The 13,854-nt window shown below is 41.0% G+C and overlaps 1 protein-coding gene across 21 annotated transcripts in view; it reads left to right on the top strand.

The window, feature by feature from the left end:
• The window catches only part of LIMCH1 (LIM and calponin homology domains 1), a 164,889-nt gene that overhangs the window by 107,020 nt on the left and 44,015 nt on the right, over positions 1-13,854 (top strand). For 19 of the 21 annotated variants that reach the window (XM_040699791.2, XM_046940883.1, XM_040699794.2 and 16 more), the window contains 5 exons: positions 3,402-3,651; positions 4,332-4,598; positions 9,986-10,276; positions 11,521-11,775; positions 13,502-13,846. In XM_040699791.2, the coding sequence (XP_040555725.1) occupies positions 3,402-3,651; positions 4,332-4,598; positions 9,986-10,276; positions 11,521-11,775; positions 13,502-13,846 (1,408 nt within the window). The remainder of the gene's footprint in view (positions 1-3,401; positions 3,652-4,331; positions 4,599-9,985; positions 10,277-11,520; positions 11,776-13,501; positions 13,847-13,854) is intronic. The other 2 variants (XM_015285467.3, XM_015285469.4) reach the window with 2 other exon arrangements.

The following is a 13,854-nucleotide window of genomic DNA, read 5'->3' as shown; positions in this document are numbered from 1 at the left end:
ACCGGATGCCTGAGAGATTTCCTGAGGTGATGGGGAACTCCTTAAAACTGAAAAGTTGGCAGGGAGAGCCAGTATCACAGATGGATTGTAAAGGAGCTATGGGGAAAGCAGGGTTACATTCTGCTGCTCAGCTGTTTTGAGTGGCATGTGTTATGCGACTGTTGCTGGACAGCCATCGAGAACCAGCCACTGGGACTGATGGCGTGAAAAAACCTTGTGACCCCTCAGACACAGAACTGAACGCAGTCTCCATGTTACAAACCATTTTTTCTGGAGGAGAACAAAAGTGTGTTGTTGGCAAATAGGAGCACCTCACTTGTCCTAATTGAGAAGTGTTGCTTCCTCCTGGCTTCTCTCTGCCTGTTGGGAGGTGCTGGGCAGCCTGCTAGACCCCTCCTGAAGCTGCTTCCAATGATCTTCTGCTATCTTAGCAGATTTTTGTAAGGTTTTTTGGTTGCCTGTTGCCATAGCTAAGACATACTGTTTTGTCACATTCTTGAGTCCATAACAATCACAAAATAAGATGCAAGCATACAAAGCTTGTTCTTAAAAATCCATCTTTAACCATCTCCAGACTGGGGGCGCATACAGATGTAGCGTGCATGTGTATGGCTTATTGTGAAGACCCTTTCTAATGCATCCCATTTTCCCTACTTGCTGCTGCCATGACTTCACAGCTGTCTCTTCCAAGATTTGCAGCTGAGGTGTAGCTTGGCTGACCTCTTTTCTGTCTAACCTCTCCCTGCAGCCCCAACAGGCCAGTGTTTCACTCAGCTGCATGTGTTTGTTGATAGAAGTACTATATATGCAAAGCTGGGGGGAGGAAAAGATACTCCTCACTTTGCTTTTCGCAGATAGGATCTTTATAAACTTACTAACATGAAGTAAAATGAAATTATGATTCCTTGTACTCCTAGAAAAAAAAAATGGATGGAGATCATGTAAGTGATTGTAAAGCAATGATGAGTTAAGCTAGAAGCATTAAGTAGTACCACTTTCCCTGTTGCCACTTGTGATACGCATAGTGTTCAGGTACTGTTCTGGTGTCCTTCGTGGCCCCTGTCACTTGACAAAAAGCAAACAGGACTAGTGACAGAGCAGAATAGTGTGTTAAAATCAGTAGAACTGCAATGTGACCTACCCAGAGTCACTGATGTATTCAGGAGCGTATAAATCCTTTGCGTGGCTGGCAGTTGTGCACAACGCCTTTTATGAACTCATGTAGGTCCCTTGACACATGCTGTGTGCAGATCTGTAGTATATAACTGCTTGTTATGGGTTGTGGAAACTGGCTGCTTCTTCTGCTTGGAAATGCAGAAGAACAAAATTAATGTTATAAATGTAAAGCACAGCTGCATTTTCTATTGAGTGCTCTGGCTTAAAGTGATTTAATTTTTTTTTTGAAATCTCAGCTGAAAATAATTTTATGAGTAAAAGATGAATAATTAAATACGCTGTTTTCCTTTGAAGTACCGAGCTTGGATATGCTTGTAGGCACACAGCTAATGAGGAAGAGGAATCTCTTTTTATTTGTCTGCTACTGTGGTTATCTATTCCAGCATTTCTGTCCGCCTCTTCAAGGCTAGCTTTCATGCAATACAAAAATAAACACCAGAAGAAAGAGTAAACAGAATAGCAAATGATGTGAAGGGATCTTCTCACCTGCTTTGAGCTTCTCTATGGCCCTGCTTTTCCTAATGGTATTACAGCTCTTCAAATCTTTCCTGTCCTCAGACTTCTATGATTTTGTGGCTGTTTCCAATTTCTGCTTAGACATAGGCAGAGGTTGCCAATCACAGTGCTAGCTGTCATATGCTCTTAACCAAAATTGTCCAAGCAAAACCTTTCTGACAAAGAGTACATTGTGAATTTTGTCTCTCTAGTTGATTTCCATTGTGTCTTGTCTTGTTTTACTGTTCCCTTTCCTTCTTCGTCTCCCTCCATGCAAACACTGAATCATGCGATCTGCTGCAAAAGCTCTTTGCAAATAACATTCCTACCATATTTAGACCTCTGTTCCTTCACCCTGCTTTGAATTATATGCAAGCTACTTGTGATTTTTATGACTTCATTGTTTTCAGTTTTTCATGAGGTAGCTCCGTGAATTAGCTAGTAATTTATTAGCATAGTGAATTAGCAAGAGGACACAGTCTGGGTGGCTTCCCCCTCTCCCCAGGCAGGGAGAACAGCTATTGCATATGCTAGTGTTGCCAAGGGGCCAAGTGCCAGAGAGCTAGCACTCCAAAGCTGGGAGAGCATTTGAATGCTGGTGGGAGAATTGGCTGTGTGTTTCACTCTCTTCAGTCATCAAATGAGGGCCTGTGATGATGTTACACTTCTAGGAGAGAACTATTTGTATGGCTTCTTTGTGAATTACTTTAAAAGGCTCCGATGGTGCAGGGAATCTAGTGGACGTCTATGAAGTGTCTTCCAAAATGGCTGCGAGGGCAGTTCAAATGGAAATGCTCTTTAACATATTTGCCCTACCACTGGGGAGCTTTATTTGCAACTGTATTTTCAAGATGGAAAAGTCTTTTCCTAACCATTGTGAATACAATTTTTAAGTGGGTTGTGAATATCAGGAAGCTTAGTTCATTTGTACAAAAAAAATCTCTCAGCTCTGTTCATCTCCCACCTTATTCTCTGCAACTCTTTATTTTTCTCTCACCTGTTTTCCTTGTCAACACGTATTATTCAGTCTTTGCAGTACTGCTCTAACCCGCAAACTCTACAGGTTTTCCTCTTACATCTGAGGATGAAGTCTCTTTGTTTTGCACTGGACTGACTAACCAGGTGAGACTGGAGACAGACCGCCTGAGTCTTCTGATCTATAGCAGCTGATGCTTATTCTAAAATTTTGATCTAGGATGATGCTGTGTGCATTTAAAGTGTAGTAAATACGTGTCTGCAGAAACATCCACAGATCCCTGCCATTCTGGTGATGCAGGGTGTGCAACCCTTTTTTTGTTCGAGCTTGGGATATGGAATTGTAATTGTCTAGTTTCAAGAGAGTGAACCAGGTCAAATGTACCCACACATGCTGCCAGGAATCAGTTGGACATAAATCAGGTAAGCTGCTCTTAGTGTCCTGCGCGAGTAACAAACCTGGATTAATCTGACCCAGAGTTAGTTGGAATATCCTGCATGGTGACCTGTGGCTGAAGATGAGTTTTTCAGGGCTAAAAAATTAGGGTTGTTGGAAAAGCTATCTGCTATCTATGTAGGTACTGCAGCTTCTACCTTCACTAGCTGACTTTAAAGTAAGAATACAGGTAAAAACGATTTCATTTCTTGGTGCTCACATGCTGTCATTTTTTTGTTGACATCTTCTCTGATTTATAATTTTAAAAAATCTGGATGGAAAAGAAGAGAAGAAGGATTATTTTCTCCTTCCTCACTAGGGAGAGGAAGTGACTCAGAAACTGACCTGCCACACAGAAAGATGCCAGATGTGAAAAAAGATGATATGTTGGCGAGGCGGACCTCACACGGTGAACCTAAATCAGCTGTGCCTTTTAACCAGTACCTCCCAAACAAGAGCAATCAGACTTTCTATGTACCTGCTCCACTTCGGAAAAAGAAAGCTGAACGAGAAGAGTATCGAAAGAGCTGGAGCACTGCGACTTCACCGCTGGGAGACAGACCTTTCAGGTAAGACTGGCATGTTCAACTTCTCCCTTCCATGGTGATGATGTTTTAACCCTTAGCCAATTTGCTGCCTTTTCACAATACTTGAAGTGCCTTCCACTGTAATAAATCTCTTGCTGAGATGGTACTGATAAATTGTAGGAATTAGCGAAGACGGTAGAAAAGCAAAGAGTGAAAAATCGTTGTCTCAATGTCATTATTTTACTATACTATGTACTGTACAGCTTGTGTTTGACAAGATATTGGTTGCTGTGAATACCATGATTGTGGTCTCAAACCCAAGGCTGGATGAAAATATTGTGGATAACCCGTTTCAGTTCTCAAGACAGTTGCTCACACCCAAATGATACTGATAAGTGATATTTGATGTATCTAATCAAAATAAGTAATGTTTGTGCTGTGTTTTTTTTTTTTAATTGATTTCTTTGTTTGCTGTATCTTAAACATTGGTATGGTTTATGTAACTGTGACTATATGCTTCTGCATGCTGTCTTTGTCAACTGATATTTCACTTCTGATTAAGCCTCAGAGCAACTTCCAGTAGAGAGCGCTATCATCTTCCTGCCTCATTCATCAGAATACTGTTTGACATCTTGATAAAAACCGAATTTGCTTATAATAAATAAGTATCTATGTACCAGGTACAGCATGCATTAAACTACCTTGTATGTATAATTCATTAGCAAACCTGAAACCATAGAAGAAGAACAAAGTGAAACATCAGGACTGTGTGAAAAGGAGAAAATGGGCTCCATGGCTCCTGAGGAAAGCCCTGTTAAAATACAAGCAGATTCGAATCAAAATGAAGGAGATTCCATAGACCAGTCTCCTTCATGTAGTGTAAAAGAAACATCATCACTCAAGGGAAAAGATGAAGCAGAGATCAGAAAGTTAAGAAGACTTGAACAAGCTGGCATTAAGGTCATGTCAGCTGCCCAGCGCTATGGCAGGTTAGCCCAGCAGTGTGGGAATTTGTGCACGCTTCACATTTTTAGGTTTGGCTGTAGTGTGGGCTTCCTCAATCCATTGCGGTTTTACTTCTCCTAACAAAAATCCAGCGTGCTAAGTACTCACAATGGCTAGCCTTTTAGTGAAGGTCTTGGTATGGAATAGCTTGTGATGTGGCAGTTGTGCATTGGAGAGCTGTGTGATGCTAACTGTGTTTGTGTTGAGTGGTTGAGTTATGCTATACCATAATGTAAACAAATTCCAAGGAAACTGCCACACAAACTACTTGTCACTTTCCACTTAATACTTTCTTGCAATTAATTAAAACAAAACAAAACAAACAAACAAACAAACAAACAAAAAACATGTAAATGTATATTGAAAATGCTTTCCTTGGGCAGAAGTTTCAGAGACCTACTTGCTGGCAATGCAGTGTTTTAGTTTACTGACTCACACTTCTAATGTGGTTAGTATTTTTAGCCATGTTAATAAATGATGCATTTATTTTTAAATGCAGGATCTGTAAAAGTACAGTGCTTGTTAATACATGTACTAGTTAAAGCATGGAGGCATAGTTCAGCAATCATGACTTGACTGGCTTTGGCATAGAGTATCACTAGTTATTCACTTATTACCTGCATTATTTATTTTTGGATGTAGTTCAATTTGTTTGTTTCCTGTTCTTTAACTGGATAGCTGAATGATGGCTAGGCTCACTGCCCATGCCTTTTCATGATCTGATGTCAAATCCTCCTGGGGATGGCCTGCATAAACAGTTTTAACATGACCAAAGACTATGCTCTTACAAATGATGAAAATGATTTAGCTAAAGGGTGAGTATCCAAGTGTCCTCCCATCTAAAACATCTCTTTTGAATTATTGAGGAAAATCATCACATTTCTATTCTGATTGAGGCAATTTCCTGAGATGCAAGTTTGGTGAAGCACGGGGTGAAACCCTGATACTGAATAGTTTAACAGGTGCTGGTATACAGTCTGGGCTTTGGAGTGTAGCAGTAGTTGAAAGTACAGCTTGTAAGTCATACAGCTTGTTTGTAGATACAATTAAGCTTGTCTGCAGCCATATGGAAATGTCACCCAGTCATATGTCCTTTTCTTAGGTCATTCAGAAGCTGTAAAGAGCCAGTATTTGCATGTGGTTGTGGGCTACTACTTACAAAGTCAAATACTGATAAGGAGTAAGTGTCAATTATAAATTAGTCCCCAAGGCTCAGTCAGTGTGCCAGTTGATGAGGAATCCATAAACCAGTAGGATACAAGCATTATCATCTTCTAAGTCCAAGTCTGTGGTATTCAAGGTGATCAGTAGCATTAGCTCATGTTTAGCAGTGCTGCACACAACAAATAGCACTGTTTGCATTTGCATCGGGAGGATGTGCACCGTATTAGTTGAGAACCCCTTTTCCAACCCTGCATTTGATCTACTTTCTTCTTGTCCAAGTAAGAGGCGCACATGTGCAAATGTTTGGGTCCCTTTGGCATAGAATTGGATCTTCTCTTTCGTTGGGCAGTCCACTGTTCTGACTGGGCTGAAGGAGGAAAGAGCAGGTAGAACAAGCCATGCTCTCTCCGTGTTCTCAGGAAAAGCAAATCCTGGAATTTGGCAGCTCAAGGAAGGAGGAGCCACTGGTTTTCTGCCCAAGCTGAGAGTCAAGAGCAGAGCTTGGCAGCCCAGGCTTCACTTCAGTGAAGTAGCAACCTATTCCCAGGGGCTGTAAAAAATGTACTGGAGAGGGACAGAGGTCTGGAAGGAACGAGGGTATGTTTGTGAAAATGGAAGACTAACAAGCAAGGGGAAGGGAAGAATTGAGTGGCAATAATTGAGGATACAGCAGAGGGTTTGATCACCCTTCTTAATGTCTCATTCTTATTCCCTGTTCTTTGAACCTCTCGATTTCTGTCTTCTTGGCATCAAATTCAAATTTCTGTGCACTAATGGTACTGAATAGTTTTCCTTCTCTCTTGATTCTGTACTGTGATCTTTTCCTTTTGCTCTTCAAACATCTTTCTACAATATCAGCTTCTCTTTTTTTCACTTGAGGTTCTCAGTTGTTTTCCACTTGCTCTGAGTTGTTTACAGGCATTTTCCTCTCAACTTTTTGACCTCTAGATGATGCTGGCTGTGACTTTATGTTCTAGGAGCCATCTAATTTTTCCCTAAGCTGAAACTCAGTGGGGCTGTTTCTGGGTTCAGCACAGGAAGAGCTTTAACTTGTATGCAAATACATTGTTTGCTTAGAATCTAAGTACTTATCTCCATTTCTGTAGCATGTTGTAAGAAATTGACAAATGCATGCCAAAAAGCATTCACCCTTCCCAAAGGAGCGTATCATCTCTTTATGGCATAACGTTTTGTTGCCATATGATCCTCCATGCTTGGTGGTTGTGTGCATCTGTCTCTTGTTTACACTATTGTATCTGAAAGATACAGAGACTCCCTAAAAAGAGGAGAAGAACTTACAGATGATGGAGAAGAGGAGGGAAGGAGAGAAACATGATCAAATCAAGAGTTGTTAACACATTCTTTGCAAAAGGGATGTGGACTCTAGTTTTGATGGTGCATAAGCATGCAAAGGCCTCTCATTGTTCTGACATGCAGTAGAAGTATCCACAAGCCTGTATGAGACCCTGTTCCATGGAGCACAAACACCCAGGGTCTGACACTCCAGAAGGTAGCAGCTGCTGTATCAGCGTGGACCGTGTGTTGTTTCTGTAAGGGTTGGGGCTGGGTGTGCAAGCATAATCGGCCAATCTGTAGTGAATTCTGACCCACTGCAGGTTTTGCAACTACACTCTGCTATCTTTATTGCAAACTGACCCCTAAAGGTACTTCTGGAACTGTCACACACTTATTCAGGAGACCCAAAAATGTCACAGCTTGTCTCTGATTCCAGTAAAAACAAAATATAAATGAATGGAAAATATTCTTAACCTAGAAACTACTGTGGAAGTCTAGTTACATAGGAAAAGCTGTAAGGTCTTCAGTTACTCATTACAGTGACTCACAGTTGTTATTTTTTGAAAAATTTTAAGTCCCAATTTGTTTGTTGCTGAATACACTCAGAAACTGCATGGTTGATGCTTCTGTAGCATTGGAGGATGTGAGACTGGAAAAATCCATTTGTTTTTACAAAAGAATCACTTGGTTACATGTAACTCTTAGAAACTAAAAGCATGAAGGAAATGCCTTCAACCTACCTACACAAATAATTATATTCATCTTACAGATCTTCACTTAAGAAGTAAATATAAACATGATTTAATGGAGTACTGTGTGGTTTTATGCATGTCCTGTGTGTCCAGAGTTCTGAAAGTTGTTTCCAAATTGGTAGTTTTAAAAAGGAAGGGTAGTGGTACAACTAGTAAAGTCTGATGGAAGATTCTTCAATTTAATCATATTCCCTGGCTTACTTGGCAGAACAAGGTCCAAGTGCATATAACTGGTACTTGTTCTCTTGTGTGCCTAAAACTTTCAGAAGAACAGTTCATCTACCTTAGATCAGTATATTTTCTCTAAAGCTTTCATAGTGGGAGAAACAGATTTCATAGGCAACCATAAATTGAAATGCAAACTTTTTTTTTGTATTTATTATTTAGGCCTCTTTCCCCGGTGGTCAGTTTGTACGTCCAGTATTGCAAGTGTGCAAAACAAAGTTGGTTTGAGCACATTACGGTAGTGTATTGGTAACTCATTATTTAGGACTGAGTGACGTGACATACCTGTTCAGCTGTGAAATTTGAACCTGAAGATGACCTTGTAGGCCTCTTCATTTTTGTGTTTGCAAGAGACTACATCCAAAGTAAACTTCCAACCATGTTTTACAGGAGAGAAAAAGTAGAAAAAGATACTGTTGTGAGTGGAAGCCAAGGGACAATACTTGCGGATGGAGGGTTGGAAGTTTGGAGCACCAGGAAACATGAGGCAGTTCAGACCCATCTGTTCCAGCTGTTTGAAGCTGTTGTAAACAGAGGTGCTCTCAGAGGGGGAAGGACACTGTTCCCTTTACTACATCATCTGCTGGTGTAGTAGATTTCATGTCTTGCCTGACATGAAATCATGATCCTTCACAGTGATCTATGGGAAAAGTTAACTTTATCTAGATTAAGGGCATCACTAACATGATCCTGTGCATTGCAGCGCGACAAGGCAGATCTGTGTTGCTCTGTTTCTGAGCCAGGCTGCCCTGTTGGAGTTGCTTTATGGCTCTTCAATACCCATCTCTGCAACTCTGTTCAGCAGTGTTCTAAAGGACAGCTGAAGTCATGAAACAAGTGGTGTGCACTGTGGGTTTGCAGGGCTTTAAAATGTTTAGAAACATAGCTAGTTATAACACTATTGTTTTTCTAAAATAGAAGAGAAACTTGAAGCAATCTTAAGCTGTTTAGATGAGCTTTTTAAATGTCAGTTTGTTTAATCTTATTTCATACCTTTGTGTTCTTTGGTATAACAAGATGTATTATAAGAAAGAGGAAGAGTTGAGATATTTGCAACCTACAAAATTGCTTTGTGGAATATTCTAATTCTTGAAACTGGGAGATGTCCAAAACATCAGTGATTTCAATTTGGGTTTCAGACAGGAGAGTCACCTAGCTCTTGCCATCTGTCTCTTCAGTTTGCTTAAGAATATTGACTGCTACAAGTTACAATAAGCTTAGTCTTTCTGGGCACCAGCTGTCAAGGGTATTTGTTGTTGTAATCTTCAGTAGCAACAAGGTAGTGGTGTAATTTCTGAGCAAGGCAGATGGTCCTGTGCTCCAGAATAACGGTATCTCCAGCACACTGTACACCCAATTGTATATCAGCATTGGAGTCGAGGGCTTATTTGGGGGGAGGGTGGGGTGGTTAGAGAAAGAGTAATGTACGGATGTGTATGAGAAGGAAAGAGCAGTTGGGAATATTAGGGCATGCAGCCTCAGAGATTACTCAGATCTTAAAAATAAAATAGATAAATAAATAAAAAAGCAGAGCCTAAGTCCCAAAATCTGGTATTTCGGGATTCGGCACCGTTGGCTGGGGATCGGGTATTTGCATCAAATCTTTTCTCTTTGAGGTGTTTGAGACGTTTAATAATGCCATTCACAGTACTGCATTCAGTGCATCTTGTATGATAAGCTAGTTCTTACTGTTTCTTCTAACTATAGCTAAAATAAGTAAAGGTTCAACATGGCTGATTTTCTGTGTGTAGTCCTTGTAGATTTGTAACCTGTAAATGATTCACTTTATTTATAACAAGTCTTTGCCAAACGTAACAGCAGCCTGAAGCGCATTTGATTAACCGTGCTTGTGTTATGACCTGGAGATGCCTGTTGCCACTCCCCTCTCCTTCCCTGGTGCACCAGGAGCTTTCTTTAATTTTGATCTGTGTCAGTAAAAAGCAAACATGTGAAGACAGAGGAAGCACCCCAGACATCATCCTTCGCAAGGAAAACCCCTTCATGACACGTTATCAAGGGAAGGATTCTGGTTCAGAAGATGAAGCAGCAAGCAAAGTTCCTGATTTAGAAAAGGATGACTTTGCCACCCGGAGAGCCAGGATGAATCAGCCCAAACACGTAGTTCCATTTAACTCCTTTATAATTGGACCCTATACGCAGAAAGATAAAAGTAAACTGGAAGACAATAAAAAGCCATTGAAGGTGGAAAAGCAGGAACATGCAAGGTGTGCATTCATGGTCTTTCTATTATAATGCTTTATTTCACAATGCATGTCGCTGAGTAGAGCTTAGAGCTGTCTTGCCTACAGAAAACTTCAGGGTAAAGTGATGCAAATGCTTTATCAAAAAATGATCAGAAAATAGATATATACCTACTGTAACTTTCTATCAGTATCAAGACCAGGAACTTAAACTGGCAGAGTGTAAAATAACATTTTCGTTGCCTAACTCAAGGCAGCTCATAAGTGTGAGTACTGTAATACAGAAGATACGCTTTGTATGCCAGTTCTATCTTTTGCTGAACATTTTAGAATCACGCTTTTGAATGCAATGTTTTCATCTAGTGCTATTTTTTTAATACCCTGCGTAAATCATGGGCTCAGATAAGTCTTCTGTTAACGCACTGAATACCTGTACCTGCTATACTGCACTGAACTGTCACATATAAACCTGGTGTTTCTCTTACGGTAATGCTTTTGTAAATGGAGCATGGCTTAAAGGTTTCAGCCTAGAAAATCTTTTCTTTGGTCAGATCAGTGATACAAACCTTTATTAAGCTGCTGTGTATAAGTATCTGCAAGGCACCCATCTTTTTCAGGAAACAAGTATTTTGATCTATTTGCGCACAGAGAAACGATCCTAGATAAAACCACTATATACACATTGCAGGGGACCTTGATTGTAATAACTGATACATTCAAAAAATTCTTTTAATATCTGGTAGCTCTTTTCAGTTATGCAAAACCTGTCTTTTGGTTGCTGGTTTGATTATATTAGCATTTTTCAATGAGTGGTTTGGCAGGGCATCTGAAGAACCCATAACCACATTTTAGTATTCTAATGTTATTGACATGACTCTAAGATCAAAGAAATTCTCTTGTATGTTTACAGGCAAAAAAAAACTTGTATTCACTTTGCTAATAATATGCAAATGGCATATTTGTAACAATTTAAGAGAAGGCTTATTACAGAAATGCTTAATGCAGTAATAACTCCAAGATTTCTGTTGCTTAAACTAGAAACAGAAGTCGTGCAATGAAGTGATATCAGTGGTACATGAGCAGAGCGGTGTAGATGAAGTCATTGAATGTTGAAACTTCTTACGTTTACTTCCTAAGCTAAATGTACAAATAATCTGCTTATAAATTCAGTTTTTTCTTCTTGTGCTCTGAACCTCTTCTATTGATACTGACTTATCATTGCTCCCTCAAAATGTCTTTTCTTGCTGAAATGAAACATGTTAAATTAGAGGAAGCCAGGTGCACATGGCATCAGCAAGACAAACAGTGACATGCAAAGAGAACCCACTTCTGCAGACTGAGAAGAATAAGTCAGAGGAGGAAGAGCAGGTGAAAGTAGTTGATGCCGAGAGAGATGATTTGGCTAAACGGAAATCTCAGTGTGTCCTTCCTCAGCTACAAGAAGATACGATTTTTGTGAATGCCTCTATAACAAAAGCAGATCTGGAGACATGGAAAAGATTGAAACTGTCAGGAGAGCCCAGGTATAGTTTCTTCCCTTGGACAGGATTGGCACTGTAGGAAGCATGTTCATTTTGTCATAGTCTGTTTGTGTGCGTTTGTGTTTTTAACCTTGAAGAACGCCTTGATGACAACCTGTCTTCACCTATTAAAATTTTCAGGAGGCATCCAAAAATGTGTGTAGGAGTGCTATCTATCTATCATGAAACAGAAATGCGTCCATTATTTAGAAAAATACAGTAGTTCCCCATTGGATGCTCTTAATGTCACGTCAGCAAAGTTTTCATTCTGTCTTGTGGATCACTCTGCTCTGAAGCTGCTGTAAGCTGAACAGCACGAAGGTTTACGTGGCACTGCTAACTCAGTAGCCTGATGGTGCTGCTAATAGAACGGTCTGCAGAACTCGGGGCATTGTACCTTGGAAGCACTGAGAATCACAGAATCACTAAGGTTAGGATCATATAGTCCAACTATCTACCTACCATCAATATTGCCCACTAAACCATTTCCCTAGGTGCCACATCTACCCTTTCTTTAAATGACTCCAGGGATTGGGGACTCCACCACCTCCCTGGGCTGTCTGTTCCAATGCCTCACCACTTTTTCTGAGAAAAAATGTTTCCTAATATCCAAACGGAACTTCCCCTGATACAACTCGAGGCCATTCCCTCTCATCCTATTGCTGTTACCAAGGAGAAGAGGCTCACCCCCACATCACAACCTTCTTTCAGGCAGTTGTAGAGAGCCTCCTCTTCTCCAGACCGAACAATCCCAATTCCCTCAGCCGCTTCTCCAGACCGTTCACCAGCTTTGCTGCCCTTCTCTGGAAACGCTCCAGGGCCTCGATGTCTTTCTTGTAGTGAAAGGCCCCAAACTGATCAGCATCTCTTTGTATTAGTATGTCCATACTGCATTTGAGACCTGAGCTATTGTATCTGCATGGCAACTTACTGTGCTGAGTAAATATGCCAGTGCTATTTGTCACTACAACAGGGGCTGCAGGAGCCTTGTCATAAGGCATCAACATGCTTATATCACAAGCTAAGGCTCCACAAAGGGATCTGGTATAAAGTGGTTATTCTAGGCTATTTCCCTGCAGAGATGGACCGTAATGTATGCAGGTGATTTGTGACTCCAGTAGGAAAGGGTAACAACTCCTGGGCTTCCTGTTTAGGCGCATGTCATTTTCCAATTAAAGGTAGCCATCTGTTCAGGCATTCTGCTAACAATGTGAGTACTGTGTGTAATTCTAGCTCTAACACAAACCCCCAAAAATCAACCATTCTCTCATCTCAGAGATATTAGTAATCTCTCCATTACGTCTGAGGTGAATTATTGAATTATTCTTCAAATCAAGATTCAGTGCTCCCTTCTCAGGATGGGTGAATTGCCCTTCGTGGTGCTCTCGTGCCACTGGCACCGCTGTGTGACAGGTGGGGTGTGCTGTGCTGTGGTCCCAGGTCTGTGTGGGCTGATAAGGGAACTAAAGCTTTATTAGGACAAAGTCTCAGTTTTTGAGTGGGCCACGGCTACGTTTCTTCCCCTAAGGAAGGGCTTTCATGAGTGTAACCCTGGAGTTTTCCTGACAGGTCCATGGACTTTGTCTGTCAGATCACAGTGTGCCACACCTCTTCTTATCCGTGTCCTTGAATTTTAAGAAAGGACCCCTTTAAAAGCTCAGGGGCATTTATTTTGCTTTAGTCTGGGGTCTCATTTGGGATGAATTCTCTTATTCCTCATTCTGACTAGTGAAGAAGATTGCAAGTGTCCCAGTGACACTCCACCAGCAGCTGAAGTCACAGTGCAAGCAGCAGTCCAGGATGATTTTGCTGTCCGCAAAGCCAGAGCAAACAGAAAGGCTGGTAGCCTCAAGCAGAAGTTTGTGCATTTTGGGCCAGTAACTGAGATTGATCAGCAGAAGTGGGACAAGCTCAGCATCGGCAGAGCTTCACGCAGGTGTGAAGCAGAAGAGGAAAGCGGGAAAGACGGAGTGAAGGTTCACTCGGATGTTGAAAGCTCTCTTCCAACCACTGCTGGCAGTCTCCAGTTTGCTGAGCATGGTGATGCAGTATCTAAGCCACAGAATGAGCCCAGGTATTTGG

Source organism: Gallus gallus, chromosome 4, assembly GCF_016699485.2.
Source record: "Gallus gallus isolate bGalGal1 chromosome 4, bGalGal1.mat.broiler.GRCg7b, whole genome shotgun sequence".
Taxonomy (NCBI): domain Eukaryota; kingdom Metazoa; phylum Chordata; class Aves; order Galliformes; family Phasianidae; genus Gallus; species Gallus gallus.
This window is presented reverse-complemented; position numbering and strand designations above follow the sequence as displayed.